Source organism: Nicotiana attenuata, chromosome 1 (genome assembly GCF_001879085.1).
Source record: "Nicotiana attenuata strain UT chromosome 1, NIATTr2, whole genome shotgun sequence".
NCBI classification, from domain to species: domain Eukaryota; kingdom Viridiplantae; phylum Streptophyta; class Magnoliopsida; order Solanales; family Solanaceae; genus Nicotiana; species Nicotiana attenuata.
Window position 1 is genome coordinate 102,310,746 of NC_031989.1, and position 15,030 is coordinate 102,325,775.

At 38.5% G+C, this 15,030-nt stretch overlaps 1 protein-coding gene across 1 annotated transcript; it reads right to left on the reverse strand.

Annotated features, from left to right (window-relative positions):
- Positions 2,171–10,068, reverse strand: LOC109231507 (probable inactive ATP-dependent zinc metalloprotease FTSHI 2, chloroplastic). Its single transcript, XM_019397170.1, has 11 exons — positions 8,516–10,068; positions 7,242–7,414; positions 6,785–6,886; positions 6,529–6,693; positions 6,227–6,367; positions 5,554–5,712; positions 4,220–4,305; positions 3,782–3,860; positions 3,481–3,603; positions 3,117–3,173; positions 2,171–2,990 (listed from the first exon to the last, which is right to left on the reverse strand). Exons 1-11 carry the CDS (start codon positions 9,828–9,830, stop codon positions 2,775–2,777), a joined length of 2,616 nt encoding a protein of 871 aa, XP_019252715.1. The 5' UTR covers positions 9,831–10,068; the 3' UTR covers positions 2,171–2,774.

A 15,030-nucleotide genomic window follows, 5' to 3' on the forward strand; every position in this document is an offset into this window, starting at 1 on the left:
TCTATAGTATAAACTTCATTCAAACTCATCAGAAATTGTATCAGCCTTCTGTCCAGTTCAACTTTGTGCATGTTTTCCTTTGCACCACAGGTGCACTAACGGCTACAGAGGGATTTTGCACTGAGATTAGTTAACTCTTCCCATAGTTTCTTTATTTTTGAGTAATATCCGGTAATGTCGAGTACTCATTGACTCAAATCATTAATTTCCTTTTGGATCTGGTAAAAATTTCCCCCATTTGTCTAATCATAATGATCATCAAGTTCTCTCTACAATTCAACTGAACTATTCACATACTCTACACTATCCGCAATTTCTTTAGCAAGTGAATTCAAAATTCATGAAGTTACCATATCGTCACATCTCTCCCATTGTCTAAAATTTATCGACTTCAACTTCGGTTTTTCACATTCCCCAGTGATGAAACCTAATTTGTTCTTAACAGAGAGGGCCCTCAATACACCTCTCCTCCATGAACGATATCCTAGCCCATCAAAAGAAACTGGAACTAAAACCAATCCAGGATTGTTAGAAGGATGAATATAAAGCGGACTACTTACATCGATTGTCGATTAGATCTATGATGTTGTCGTAGTCGTAAATTCTATATTTGGGTCGTCTACCGCCATGATTAGTTTAGCTCGAAGCAGAAAACGAAAGAGAAGAAACACCGATTGAACGACTGAATGAAGCTGCAGAGAACTTCAATTGAATTAGTGTAGCTTCGATTTGTTCGTTCGCTTGAGGATTGATATCGCACCAAAAATGAACCCTAATTTTGAGCAAGAAGAAGGCAGTACCCTGCGCAGTTCAATTCTGTGGATCACTTAGTCGTGATAACTGCTCTGATGCCATGTTAAGCTTTGGAATGCAAGCATAGAAAGCTTCTAAGCTACAATGGAGGAAGCAGTTAGAAGCTTCTGGAGGATCGACTGAAGAAAGGAGAAACAGAGATAGAGTCTCTAATTGAGAAAAGTGAAACTCAAACTCAATTATGCTGCGGAGTAGTTCTTATATACAGTGAGCACTAACTGAACACGACTAACTAATTCGGAAATGACAGCTAATGGACAGCTAAGCATTAACTAATAACTAACTAACAGCTAACAATAACTGACTAAAGCAACAGTAATAGCTAACAAATGAATAAATACAATTCTAATCCTAATACACACCGTGGGGTCTGGGGAGGGTGGTGTGTATGCAGACTTTACCCATACCTTGTGAGTATAGAAATAGTGTTCCCAATAAACGCTCGGCTCAGGATGTAAATTTGTTTCAAAATATTATACGTTATAATAAAATAAGAAATTATTTTTTCCAGACATAACCATACTGCTTATTAATTAATGGAGGATATATTAAAGTCACACGTACATAGTGAGTAAATTCTTATGAATTGAGGTGGTGTAAAATTGGTCAAACCCGCACATTATGATCTGTCAGCGGTCTAATCAATAGCATGTAGTATTGACGTTGAGTTGAATAATGAATAGAAATATTGTTTTTGTTTTTTATTTTCCAAGAATCAAGACTCTTATGAGATGCTTAATAAAATTCCAAATGCTCAGCTTAGGAGTAGGAAACTTACTTGGGATGGCTAAAAATGTCACGTTACAGCCGAAGGAAGAACAAATAGACAAGTCCAACACAAACAAGAAGCACAGTTACTATTATTACTAGTTCAAAGGCAATAATGACTTTAAGGTTACTTGGTATGATGGATAAGCAAAATAATCTTGGGATAAAAATTTAATATCACCTAACCCTTGTTTGGTTATTAATATTGGGATAAGTTATCACCGAAATAGTACCGGGATAACTTATTCCTGCCAGAGAGTGGAATAATTATCCCCGAATAAGTTATCCCAAAATAAAGTAATAAAATTGATAATACCAAGATTAATACAATATATCAAACAGTCAATAAGAAATAATATCAGAGTAACTAATTCCGGCATAACTTGTCTTCAAATCAAACGACCCCTTACAGTTAAGGAGAGACCAAATTAAACTTTGGAGCTGACATTTTCACAGTTAAGATTAGATAGCAATTTTTTAAAGAAACCGGTAGTATCTGGATCAACTTGCGCGTACCCAATTATCTTACTGGGTACTTGCTACCTCCCACAATTTGCTACCTCCCACACAAGTACAAGTACCTGTTAGCTCTGCCTACTAAGGCTTAAAGTACATTTTATAGATAGTGAACTTGAATAACGCTATCCAAAGTCTTATACAGTTGATATTAGTAAGAATATTATGCAACCTTAGGAATACAAATTATATCCGACTTATAATCCGATGCATGTCCTCTCTATTGTGCAATCTATATCGAAACTGAATAGGGAAAACCAGCTAAAGGAACACCCAGTCGTCCCAAAAAAGTAAGGAAGAAAGAGAAAAACAAAAACAAAAACTAGTTCACCCCCTCCACTACACATTTACAGCTTCATAGGTCCCAGATTATCATTTGGGCTTGAATGCTTACAAATCCACCCAGAGAGCTCTTGCACTCTCTGCTCCAGACAATCTGAGGTAGCAGTATTCTCCTTCCACAGCTGTACCACTTCAATAGGATCTTCAAGGCGAAAAGAGATAGAAGGAAGTTGTACCATGCAAATTAGAAGGAAAAATTGCAGCTGCTCGACCCCCAGTAGCCAAAAAACACCTTCCGTACCAACCACTGAAGGAGCACGTTTCCAGGAGAAAACTAATAGAGCAAAGTAGCTCATGGTTTGATAATCATCGCGTCACAATCTGAAATACCTTGCTCAATTGCGTCCCTGAGAAACTACTTCCTTCTGCTTTGTGAGAGTATCCTGGAACTCCAAACGTTTAGCTGACCTGAGATCAACTATACTGGGAGGCATTGGTTGAAGGGATCCATGTAGCTTAACTAAATTAAAGAATTCCTCCTTTTGAAGACTTTTTTTCTCAACTAGTATATCAACAACTGCATCCATAAGGTTCTGGTTTCGCTCAAGGATCTGTACAGGCATTTCAGGATTACATTAATGAAAACCTGAGCAACATGCAGTTTCTTAACTAACTTTATCTTCTTCTTTTTCCACTTAGACCAGAGGGGCAGGGAAAGGGAATGAGTCTACTGATACCTCTTTTGCACGACCATAGCACATATGTAAGATCCGTAGTGCCTCTGAGTCAATGTCCTAAAAAGCACAATGTATTTTGGAATTCAGGTGTCACGCAGAACACATCCATATGGAAAATACAGATGGAATGCAATACCAAAGAAGTGCAACCGAAAAACAGAGACTGGAATTTTTTTTATTTTAGAAGCATATTTGAAAATCTAGCAACTGCATACAAATGAAGTATTCATACTTCTGGAAGGAGGAAAATATATTTTTGTTAAAATTTTCATTACCTTTAAGCAATTGATCAATGGGGAAGGGGGAATAGTTAAACTACTAAAGTGGGGTGGGGTGGGGTGGGGGGCAGAGAGTGATATCTTACATTTATCCTATCTGCAACCCAGAAGTTAGACAAACCATAATGTTTCTCAGAAAGACCTCCAAGAACAAGAGTCCGAGCCGCCGATCTAGCATTGTCTGCAGTCTCTGCCCATATGGTACTGAGCTGAAATATTTTAAATGTATAAGTGACTAATTATTGCCCCAGTGGACTTCCCGTCATGGCTACATTTCTTAATAATCTTTAAGACACCAACAAAAGCAACACTGGATCCTTTTGAACTATTTAAGTGCTAGGTGACAAATGATGCAAAAATAAAATTTAAGGTTTCTGCATATCTTACCTGGTCCTTTCCATACCACAGCTCATCAGCAGCACGTGGTGCTAGCTGAACAGTGATGTGATCCAAGAGTGACTGTCGGCTGCATTAAAATGAATTTTAAAAGTTAAAGATGACTACACTCAGGAATTTTTTTTCTTTGACTTCTGAGGTGCAGTCGCGCCAATGTAGTAGGCAGTCGCCTCTTCCAAATTGCTTACATGGGAAGCAAGACCAACAGACAATGAGGCATTTCAAAAGCAAATACTTCATGTCTTTGGTGTCTACAGATATGTTTCTTCACTTCACATAAGGCAATACATGATTAGAGATTTGAAATACTCACTTCTTAGTTCCATTACATATACACTAGCATATCTTGTTGCATTTGATTTTCAATTTTAAGTTTTGAGAGAAGAAATCAGAAAGATAAGTGTAATATGAACGGGATAGAAATCATGCCTCAGCATTCCTTCCTTAAATTTGACATGATCCATTTTCATCCGCACATAACCAAGCTCCCTGCCAGCCCTTGGAGCAATAGTGACCTTCTCAAAAAAAACATCACAAAAAACAGCCGTCATAAAAGGCACTTTGAGGAAAGTTCATACTGTAGACAGTAGCAATTGGCTCAATTAATCATCAATTATAACGATGATGAACAGCTATTTTGATAAGTATGAAAATAAGAACTCAATGCACTTTGGAGGAAGAAGAAAAAGACAACAGAAAGCTTTAGCTTCCAACTCTAACTTGCATTAACGAGCATGATTCTACTTTTCCTTATCTTGTCAAACAAAGAGCATGAGAAATCATAATTTAGGAAGAAGGAGAAACATTGATTGCTCTATCATCAAATATTTCCTAACTGACCCAAGTTTATCTATACCAGCAGTCAGTCCACTTCAAAACTCCTTGCTAGCAAGTAATATTCTATTACATGGGTACCGCTTCCTTTGTCTAATACATGGTTAAATTTGACAGAAATTTCTGCATAAAAGAAGAAAAAGCATGAGAAAATCAAAATTCAGGAAGGAGGACGAACATTGATTACTCTTTCTCCTAACTGACCCAAGTTTTGTTTGCCACCCATACCAGTAGTCGGTCCGCAACAAAGCTCGTTCAAAACAAGACAATATTCTACTATTGGATATTGCTTCTTTCCTTTATAACATGGTTAACTTAGATTGACATTTTAGTTATCATCTAAACTTTAAAGCTCATATCCATACATATTGTATAGGGAACAAATATAATCAATGTTAACATTTGAACATGCGCAACTACTTCAGTCAACTTTCAAACAGGTATCTACTATGTGCAAGATGTAGTCTCACCTCAACTTCGCTCTTCTCATGTTGACTAAACTTGCCCGTGCAGGTATTCCGTCTTACTTCTACTTATCCTAAATATAACACTAGAGCTAATTCTTGACAAGGTAATATAATGACATGATATTCCACCAACACTGAATAATTAGGAAGAAATGCCAGAATTCATATTTCCAAGCAGTTAGCCAAAGACAGAAATCCATGCAGTACAACAGTTCTTTAGCCTTTGTCATAGATGTGACGCAAGCAGTAAAGATAAATGCATATTTGGGTACTATTGAAGAGTGAACCAAGACAAAAGCAAAGCAGAAGCACAGACATGATTGCCTAACTCAGTAAAGATACTTCACCCAATTATCATACCATAACAACAATAATGAGAAAGCAGAGAGTAAATTATCAAAAAAAGATATAAATAAAAAAACAGACAGTAAAAAGCAATATAGAAGAGAGTAAGAACATTACAAACTCAATATTTCTAAGATCTGGGAAGTTCACTGCCACCACAGCCATCGCTGCTTCATTAATAGCGACTTGCTTCCACATTTCAGGGCTCCTCTCCTTCCGGTCAAGCATTCCTCGTTCTTCAATTTGTGCAGCTTGTAACAAGTCATCAGTTGTAATCTGCTAAGTGCAAACTCTAAGGTTATACAAAGTCTACTGTCTCTGGTAGCAGAAGAGCACACCATGGAGAAGTGAAGTACAGGTTTGGACACCTGATTTAGTTGAGTACTTCGCAAAGTAGTGACATTATGGATGGATGATGACCAGAACTTCATCTTTGTCATGATAAAATCTAGAAGACAAATTCCAGCATACAATATTTTGGTCTCTATTATGATGTTTAGAAAAATAACACGAGGCTCATTAACCAACATCAACCCATCCCCACTTCTCCGGCTAAAAAGGGCATCATATTGAAAGCAATAATGAAAAAGTTTCTCCCATGTTGCGTGCAATAAATAAGAGCTCAGCTTAGGAAGATCTCATGTTGTTTAAAGACTGCCAAAAAGTCCATCTGTATGGTAAACAACAACTAGTATTGGCATATATTGCTTAACAAGGTTCTCTTTTTTACCTTATCAAAAAACAAGGTTAGAGGAAAATTTGACTCACTCTGAAGCCCTAAATCTATTACCTCAGTTCTTCCATCACGCATCATATTAATAGCAGCAACCTCAACAATGTTGGCCAACTCTGCACCAACCATTCCATCAGTCATACTGGCAACAGCCATATAGTCCAAATCAGGAGCCATAGGCTTCTTACGAGCGTGCACCTAACCCAAGGAGATTCAATGTAAGAAAACATGGAGTAAAACATATTATAAGCTTGCTAAAATATTATAATTTATGCATCCCCAAGAAAAGCACTTTAAGATGTCGTACACCCCCAAAATAATTGAACCTTTCAACAGACAACTACATATGTAACGTGCACCTTAAGAATTTCAATTCGCCCAATAAGGCCAGGTTTTGGTATGTATATCTTCCGATCAAACCGCCCTGGCCGAACAAGTGCTGGGTCCAATATGTCTGGTCTATTTGTAGAAGCAATAGTGATGACTTCACCTTTGCCTTCAAAACCATCCAAGCACACAAGAAGCTGGAGAAAAAAGGAGAACCAAATCAATGTAGCCTGAAATCTCAACAAGATGAAGTGGAAGTTTCTCATAAGTGCTAAATGCCCTGGAAACCTGATTCAAAGTCGCATCACGTTCTTGTCCGCCCGAACCCTTGATCAAACCACGTTCTCTGCCAACCGCATCCAACTCATCAATGAAGACTACTGATGGTGCCTGAGACAGACCACACAATAACGCTCATATCTTGTTAAGACTTTATAAATTATATATACAACCACCCCTAAGTAAAAGCAAAAATGACTTGACAAGATTTGGAAACAGCACTTATGAAGCAACCCACCCAGCAAAATTCTATCAATAAATTAACGACTCCTCAACGTCAAACTAGCTGGTTTTAGCAATATCAAAAGACAAAAGCAAGCAATTCACTCAGAATAGGAGGGAAATGGTAGAGTCTTCATAAAAAGCAAAGGTGGAATAAGAATAGCCAATTAGAACACCAGGCGCTTGTAAGAAAATGCCTCAGAGGATGGGCATGGAGAGTAGAGAAGATAGAAAAAGGACTTACATTCTCCCTTGCCTCTTGGTAGAGTGCTCGAACACGAGAAGCACCAACACCAACATATATCTCAACAAACTGAGATGCCGAAATGGAGAAGAAGTTCACCCCTGCCTCACCAGCCACAGCCTTTGCTAGCAAAGTCTTCCCCACCCCAGGTGGACCACAAAGCAGTATACCCCCTGAAAGCATTGCCCAATAGATATGTAATGATATAAGACAAGAATAACGCGATACCAGGCTAGTGTGCCAAACAAGGAATGGAAAAAAAAAACTGAGGAATTATCAATGAAGTGAACAGACAGGTGCATAGTAGATCTTATGCCTCACAAAGTGAGATAATGCAGGCAAGAACGATATATATATATATACTGGAAATGCTATTTGCATAAATTGATGTAACGAATGACAACAAGAATCAGTAAACGGAAACTTTGAGGGGAGAGAGACAGACAGACAGATAAGAAGTTCTCTTAGTTAAAGTTACAGAAGCAGATATCAAACTTATTAATGTTATATTGAAGTCAGAGTGAGTTCTATTCTTGCATGTGATAGAATTATGTTAAAACACGGAGTAGTAAAATGCAGGTAGATGCAAAAAAAAACAGAGAAATATCTAGGAGAAACTTTACTAAAGCAAGAATCTCTTGCTACAAAGTAAAGGCGAGCAAATACATTTTGCACCATAGATGTTACTCATAGATAGAGGCGTAAAGTTCACCTGCACCCGTAAAGTTCGGCAAAAACTCCATGTATATATATATATGTCTTTAGAAAATAGTGATATATTAATAGTGAGCACCCCATATACAAAGCAGATTTTGGTTGACTCCAAAAGTGCACCCTAACCTTCAAATCCTGGGTCCGCCTCTGGTCATAGAGCTATGGATATAGAAGTGTCCACTGCCAAAGGACAGAACTTAGTAAACCCCAATTCCATGAAAAAGTATGAGCCATAGGTGAGCTAGCTAGTGGTGGACTAAAGAACCTTGGATCCGCTAATGCTGCAATTTCACAGTGGAAGAAGCCTATAGGCTTATGTCCATTGTATCCACGTAAACACACGATTCCAGAAGGAAATAACAGTAAAGTACAGAAATATACACTAGTACCCAGAACAAATAACTAACAAGTCTAGAGCAATTGAAGCGGCATATTCCTGCTGATCTGAAATAGAAAGAAAAGGACTTCCTATTTACAGAAAGTATACGTCAAACAACAAACTCAAATAGGAACCACATTCAAGAAGACTCCCCAAAAATCAATATCTGCATATATCTGACCTGGTATTTTGACTCCTCGCCTGCGATACATCTCCCCATGGGTGAAGAACTTAACAATTTCCTCAAGCTCCTCCCTGATTTTCCCAAGCCCAGCAACATCGGAGAACTTAACATCCACACCTCTCTCTAAATACTGGGGAAGTTTCTTATTACGTGCTCTTCGGACACGAGCACCTGACCTCATGAATTGCATAGCCATCTTCATATAAGGATTTTCCTCCCCTTTTCTTCCTTCCTCTTCGTCATCATCATCAACACCCTCAATCCCTTCCATTTCCCTCTCCAATTCCCTCATCTTCTTTTTCTCATCAGCTTCTGCTTTCTCTATCTTCAACCTATCCTCATAATCCTTTTTCTGCCTCCTATAACTAAGCACGACAGTTCTATAAAATATGTAGAAAAACACCAATCCAAGAGCAGTGGCAACATTCGAATCACTAGCTAAGGTTTCCCACATTCTTGCCATATCCTGAGAACTTCTACTTGCTTGACGCAACGACTCCTCATACCTCATTCTCTTCAACTCCCTCTTTCTTTTCCTCTCTTCCATTTTCTTCTGTGTTTTCATTGCCTTCTCCATCCTCTCCCTCTCCTCCCGCATCTTTGACATCTCCTGGTTTTGCCTCCTCTTCAATTTTTCTCTCACCCTCTTCAGCTCCAACGCCCTTTTCGACTGTGGCTTGGCCTTCATAAAAGAAAGCATCCAAGCTGGAATATTTGACAAGAACCCCAAATAAGGTGAAGGCAGCTCGGGTTTTTTCAGTGGTGGAGTATAGGCATTCATACAAAGTCCATCAATTTTCATGTCATCCCATTCAGACCAAAATCTTGGATCACTCTCAACAGAAGGTAACACTATTCTAACAACCTTAGAATCCTCTAAAACAGCTAAAACTACCTCCGGCCGTTGCTTTAACCCTACATTAGGTGGTTTAATTATATGCTTAAGTTTCCCTTCCCTTTTCAAATCCAATATTTCTGTATAAGGCAGCCTATTGCTCACAGTTGGAAGTCCTTGTGACCATTTTTTCAGCTCTTGTGGCGTTAAAGCCTCAGTCTTTTTCGTTGAACGTCTCTTTTCGGAGACTTTTGCTGCATTTGCGGGTCTTACAAGTGAAGTTGAAAGTACAGTGAGAGTAACTGAAAGATTAAGTAAACCCAGTTGATTAAACCTAAGTTTCTTGTCTTCTTCGGTTGTGGGACTATCAGAACTGCATGAAATTATTAACGGAGTTCTATTTTTTCGACAGTGGGGTTTGTTAAATTGGGAAAAAGAAGGTAAAAATTGAGAATTGAGAATGCAATTACAGGCCATGTGATTATAAGAGAATTTTGAATAAAGGGTTGAGGATGATTACATTGTACAGCAAAGCAAGAGAGTGGTCTTCCCCAATTCGAATTTGTAATTGAGACTCCTCTTAGGCATTATATCAAACAGCTTCAGGATGAGAATTTTCGCTGCAAAAAAGTATTAATTATTAATACAGGCTGAAGTTCATGAATTAAGAGTGGAGAGAGGAAGAAGACACTGAGCAGATATGGTGGCGGGTCGGCTGTTAATAGGACCAATGAAGTTGCCAAAATTTTTTCGTTTGGGCCTCGCTGACGGCCCAATAATGAAGGCCCACTCCACCCCTTTCTCGGGGATTTGCATCTATACCCGCTTTTTGGGTCACGTTTTAACTTGTGCCCCCTTTGCAAAAAAAATTGCAAGCATACCCACTTTTTCGCGTAACTTCAGCATACGGGGGCCTGAAGTAGCAAGTGTGCTGAACCAAGTGTGCTGAAGTTTTTGTTTGTAATTGCTGAACTAGCATAGTAGCTGAAGTTTTGTTCTCTATTTGTTGAAGTTTTTGTTAGTAATTGCTGAACTTAAGCATAGTAGCTGAAGTTTTGTTCTCTATTTGCTGAAATTTTTGTTTGTAATTGCACTAAATAAGCTGAAGTTTTTTTGTCCTGAATTCATTAGTTTTGTCATTAAGCTTTTTCAAAAACTTCAGCAGAAGATGCTGAAGTTATTTAGTTCATTTATAAAAACTTCAGCACTAAATAAGCTGAAGTTTTTTTGTCCTGGATAAGCCTTTTCAAAAACTTCAGCAGAAGATGCTGAAGTTATTTAGTTCATTTGTAAAAACTTCGGCACTAAATAAGCTGAAGTTTTTTTGTCCTGAATTCATTAGTTTTGTTATAATCAGACTACTATAAATAATCAGATTGCCAACAGTATCTAAATCATAAAAATTTTGGAAACAAATAAACGTGAAAAGAATAGAATTATCATGAAAAGAATCACTAAGTGTGACCTTAAACTTCCCGTACGTGGAAATATTCACAAATTATAGTATACTAAATTACGTAATTATTTATAATTTATTTTTAAATAATCTGAATCATCCCATGAACTGAAGTTTCATAGCAGCACCAACAGCAGCAGCAGCAGCAGCAGCAGCAGAAGAAGAAGAAGAAGAAGAAGAAGAAGAAGAAGAAGAAGAAGAAGACGAAGGAGGAGAAGGAGGAGGAGAAAGGGGGGTTGAAGTTGTTTAAAAAGTAGGTACAAGTTAAAACTTTTTAAAAAAATGGGTATATGTTAAATAAGGGCGACCAAATAGGGCGCCCCGTGCAATTTTTACCTTTCCAGGTTGGAACTATAATGGTGGAAATGACACCACGTAGCCACTTTAAAAGGTGCTATTTAAACTACGTCCTAAATTTGAGTTTTTCAGTTCAACTTTTTCCAAAAATGTCCAAATTGTCCTGATATTAAGATTTTTAATTTAAATTTGTAAGACAAAATAAGTATTGGCTAATATCTAAATAGGATCCCTGAGAATGGCTATCTGAGCACTTGCCCCACTATAATACAAATAACAGTTATAATTAAAAAAAATTAAATTGAGATAAGTTATCTAAAAGGCATATATAAAAGAAAATCTAATTTGCTAAGATACAGTTTTATAGTTACAGATTTTTTTATTGGTTAGCTTTTTATCATGATTTTCCAACATTTTTGTTCTTCGTCTCTCACGTATTAACCCATAGTATTTCTTTTAACAATTATGTGAAAATTATAGGAAGGTTCTAGACATTTTAGAGAGCAAAATATCTGAAGTTGTAATTTTTTATTATATTTTACTAACTGTACAAGTACCTATATTTATACACGGTATATTACTGCCTAACTTACTTAATATGTACACAGACAGTTGTCTTGGACGGTTGAGATTGAAAGTGTCTAATGGTTCAGATTCTTCTACGTGGCAACTGCTATGTGCCACTTATCAGCTCCTTTGTATGACCGACTTTATTGTGTAAGGTCTCAAATGAGACACTAAGAAATATCTTCAATTAAACCCTAGCCTGCATCGCCCATATCGCCAACCCCCCTCCCCCGCAAGGTGGAGGGTGAAGAATGAACCCCCAGCTTGCCTAACAAAGAACGATGAAGCGGACCAGAGAGGGGTTTGGTGAAGACGTCGGCGAGCTGTGAGTGCGACGGAACAAAAGTTAAGGAAATCAAACCAGCCTGAAACTGTTGACGCACGAAGTGGCAATCAAGCTCCACATGCTTCGTGCGTTCATGAAAGACTGGATTTTTGACGATGTGAATCGCCGCCTGACTATCAGAGTGAAGGAAAACCGGCAAGGACGGTGGAATAGAAAGGTTATCAAGCAGACGAACAAGCCAAGTGAGCTCAGCGACCACCCGACGCATAGATCTGTATTCAGCTTCAGCGGATGAAAGGAAAACAGACGGTTGTTTCTTGGATTTCCAAGAAACAGGGCAACCACCAAGGCTTATAAAGAACCCACTAATAGAACGGCGAAAGTCTGGGCAAGAACCCCAATCGGAGTCGCAAAAAGCCAGCAAATCAAGAGACGAGGTAGCAGTCATGAACAAGCCCATGCCAGGGTCAAGCAACAGATAACGAAGACAGTGGAAAGCAACAGATAAGTGAGAATCACGCGGGGCCTGCATAAATTGACTTAAGTGCTAAACGGCAAAGCTCAAATCTGGGTGAGTGTGTGTCAAAAAATTCAATTTCCCCCAAAGGCGACGATACATAGTAGGGTCAGAAAGAAGAGTACCATCATCAGCATGCAGCTTAATGGAAGGATCCATGGAGAAGAGGCAGTGGTCAGGCCAAAGCAATCGAATTCAGAAAGAAGCTCAAGGCAAATTTGCGCTGAGTCAGGATGAGCCCAGAAGACTCACGAAGAACCTCCATTCCCAGAAAATAAGATAAGTTCCCTAAGTCTTTGATTTTGAATTCAGCATCTAGAAACAATTTCAAATCATCCAATTCTGCCACATTATTGCCCGTAAGAAGTATATCATCAACATACATGGCCACCAAAGAAATAGAATCCCCAGATTTCTTATAAAATAAGGAGTAATCATTCAAGGAATGACTGAAACCTTTAAAATTAAAAGCAGCAGTGAGGCGAACATACCAGTGTCGTGAGGCTTGACGAAGACCATAGAGAGATTTCTTTAAACGACAAACCATATTAGGAGCAGGAGGAGAAATTCCAGCCGGAAATTTCATATAGACCTCCTCATGTAAATTAGGGTTGTGCATTTGGATCGGATATCCGAAATCCGATCCGATCCACTCTATTTTGGATTTTTGGATTTCGGATTTCGGATTTTCGGATTGGATACGGATTGTTTTATAAAATTTCGAATTTTCGGATTGGATTCGGATTGGTATGATCTAAATCCGATCCGATCCGAAATTCGAAACTATATGTACCTATATAAATACTACACTAAAATTTTAGGGTTAGGCTTATTCATTTTTTACACACTCCCTCACTCACTTAGATTTTTCCGCCTCTCTTCTCTTCAGTGAAGACTGAGAGTCTCAAAGACTCAAAGTCTCAAACTTCTGATTTTACTTTGATTTTTATGTCTCTTTCTTCCGCCTCTCTTCCCTTCTCTTATGTCTTTTATGTCTCTTTCATGTTCTATTTTTCAAATTTTGATTTTACTTTGATTTTTTTGTTTTGTTTTAGTAGATGGAAGATGAGACAGAGACACCAAATAAACTTCAAATTGTTGAAAATTTTGGTGAAAGAGATGCTTCAACTGATTTCACAACCAACAACAGTGAATCTCAATATGATTGTATGGTGTTTTAGGAGATGAATGGTGTTTATTCACTCAATTTTTTTGATTATGATTGAATGGTGCTTTAGGAGATGAATGGTTTTTTCTGATTGAATGGTGTTTTAGGAGATGAATGGTCCTAAGTCCTAACCAGCAATTTTGTGACAATCCGAAAAATTATCCGATCCAAAGTTTAAAATTCGATCCGATCCAATGTTAATTCGGATCGGATTCGGATTGCCCTTTTCAAAATCCAAAATCCTAAATCCGAATCCGAAATATGCTAAATCCGATCCAATCCGATCCGTGCACAGCCATAGCTACTATGCCTCAAATATCGAGCCTGGTACCCTTATGTGAATACTTAATAATTAAATATTATTTAATTATAAAAATTAACTATTTAATCTACAAACAAACATATAAAACTATAAAACTAACATGTAAAATAATAAAACTAACACATACAAGAATTCAGGATATCTTGGTGCTATTGAGCCTCAAATATCGAGCCTGGAACCCTTATGAATAGATAATTATTAAATATTGTATAATTATAACAATTAATTATTTAATTTACAAACAAACATATAAAATTATAAAACTAACATGTAATTAGTGTTGTTTAATTTACAGTAGACGACATGGAGGTGCCGCCTATTCATCCCGGACCTTCCAGCGATGAGCTACTGTCGTTATAGGGTGATCATAGGTCCGCCCTCATATGGGAGGGAGAGTTACTGGCCCAGACTCTCCGCGTCAGGAGAGTGGACGACATGTGGGACTTTTTGAAGGTCAAAGTTCTCAATCCCCGTGTAGTCAGACGCTTGCAGGATACGGGCTTCTACAGGATTTTGGAGATCACGCGGCTACAGCTTGATTGGTCTTTGGTCACGACCCTGATAGAGCAGTGGCGACAGGAGACGCACACATTTCCACTTGCCCATTGGCGAGGCCACCATCACACTGCAGGACGTGGAGGTTATATATGGCTGCCTGTTGATGGATACCCCGTTGCTCTGCCGTAGGCCATGAGAGAGATGACAGGTGCACAGTACCTGGACATGCTACAATTGCTCACTGGTTTCCGGCCACAGGATGGCTGGGGCCAGTCGTGACTATTCGAGACTATTTGGAGATATTGCATCCTGATATCGATGGCGATACACCAGATTATCATATTCACCGGTATACGAGGTTGCTTCTACTCCTTATGTTTGGAGGGGTCTTGTTCCCGAACACTTCGGGGAACCTAGCCAGCTTGAGATTTCTTCATCATCTTGAGCGGCTAGATGATTTACCCCAGTACAATTGGGGTGTTGCTGTTCTCGCCTACTTGTACAGGCAGATGTGCCGGGCGAGCATGGGCACCCAGCGTAACGTTGCTAGATTTCTGCCGTTACTA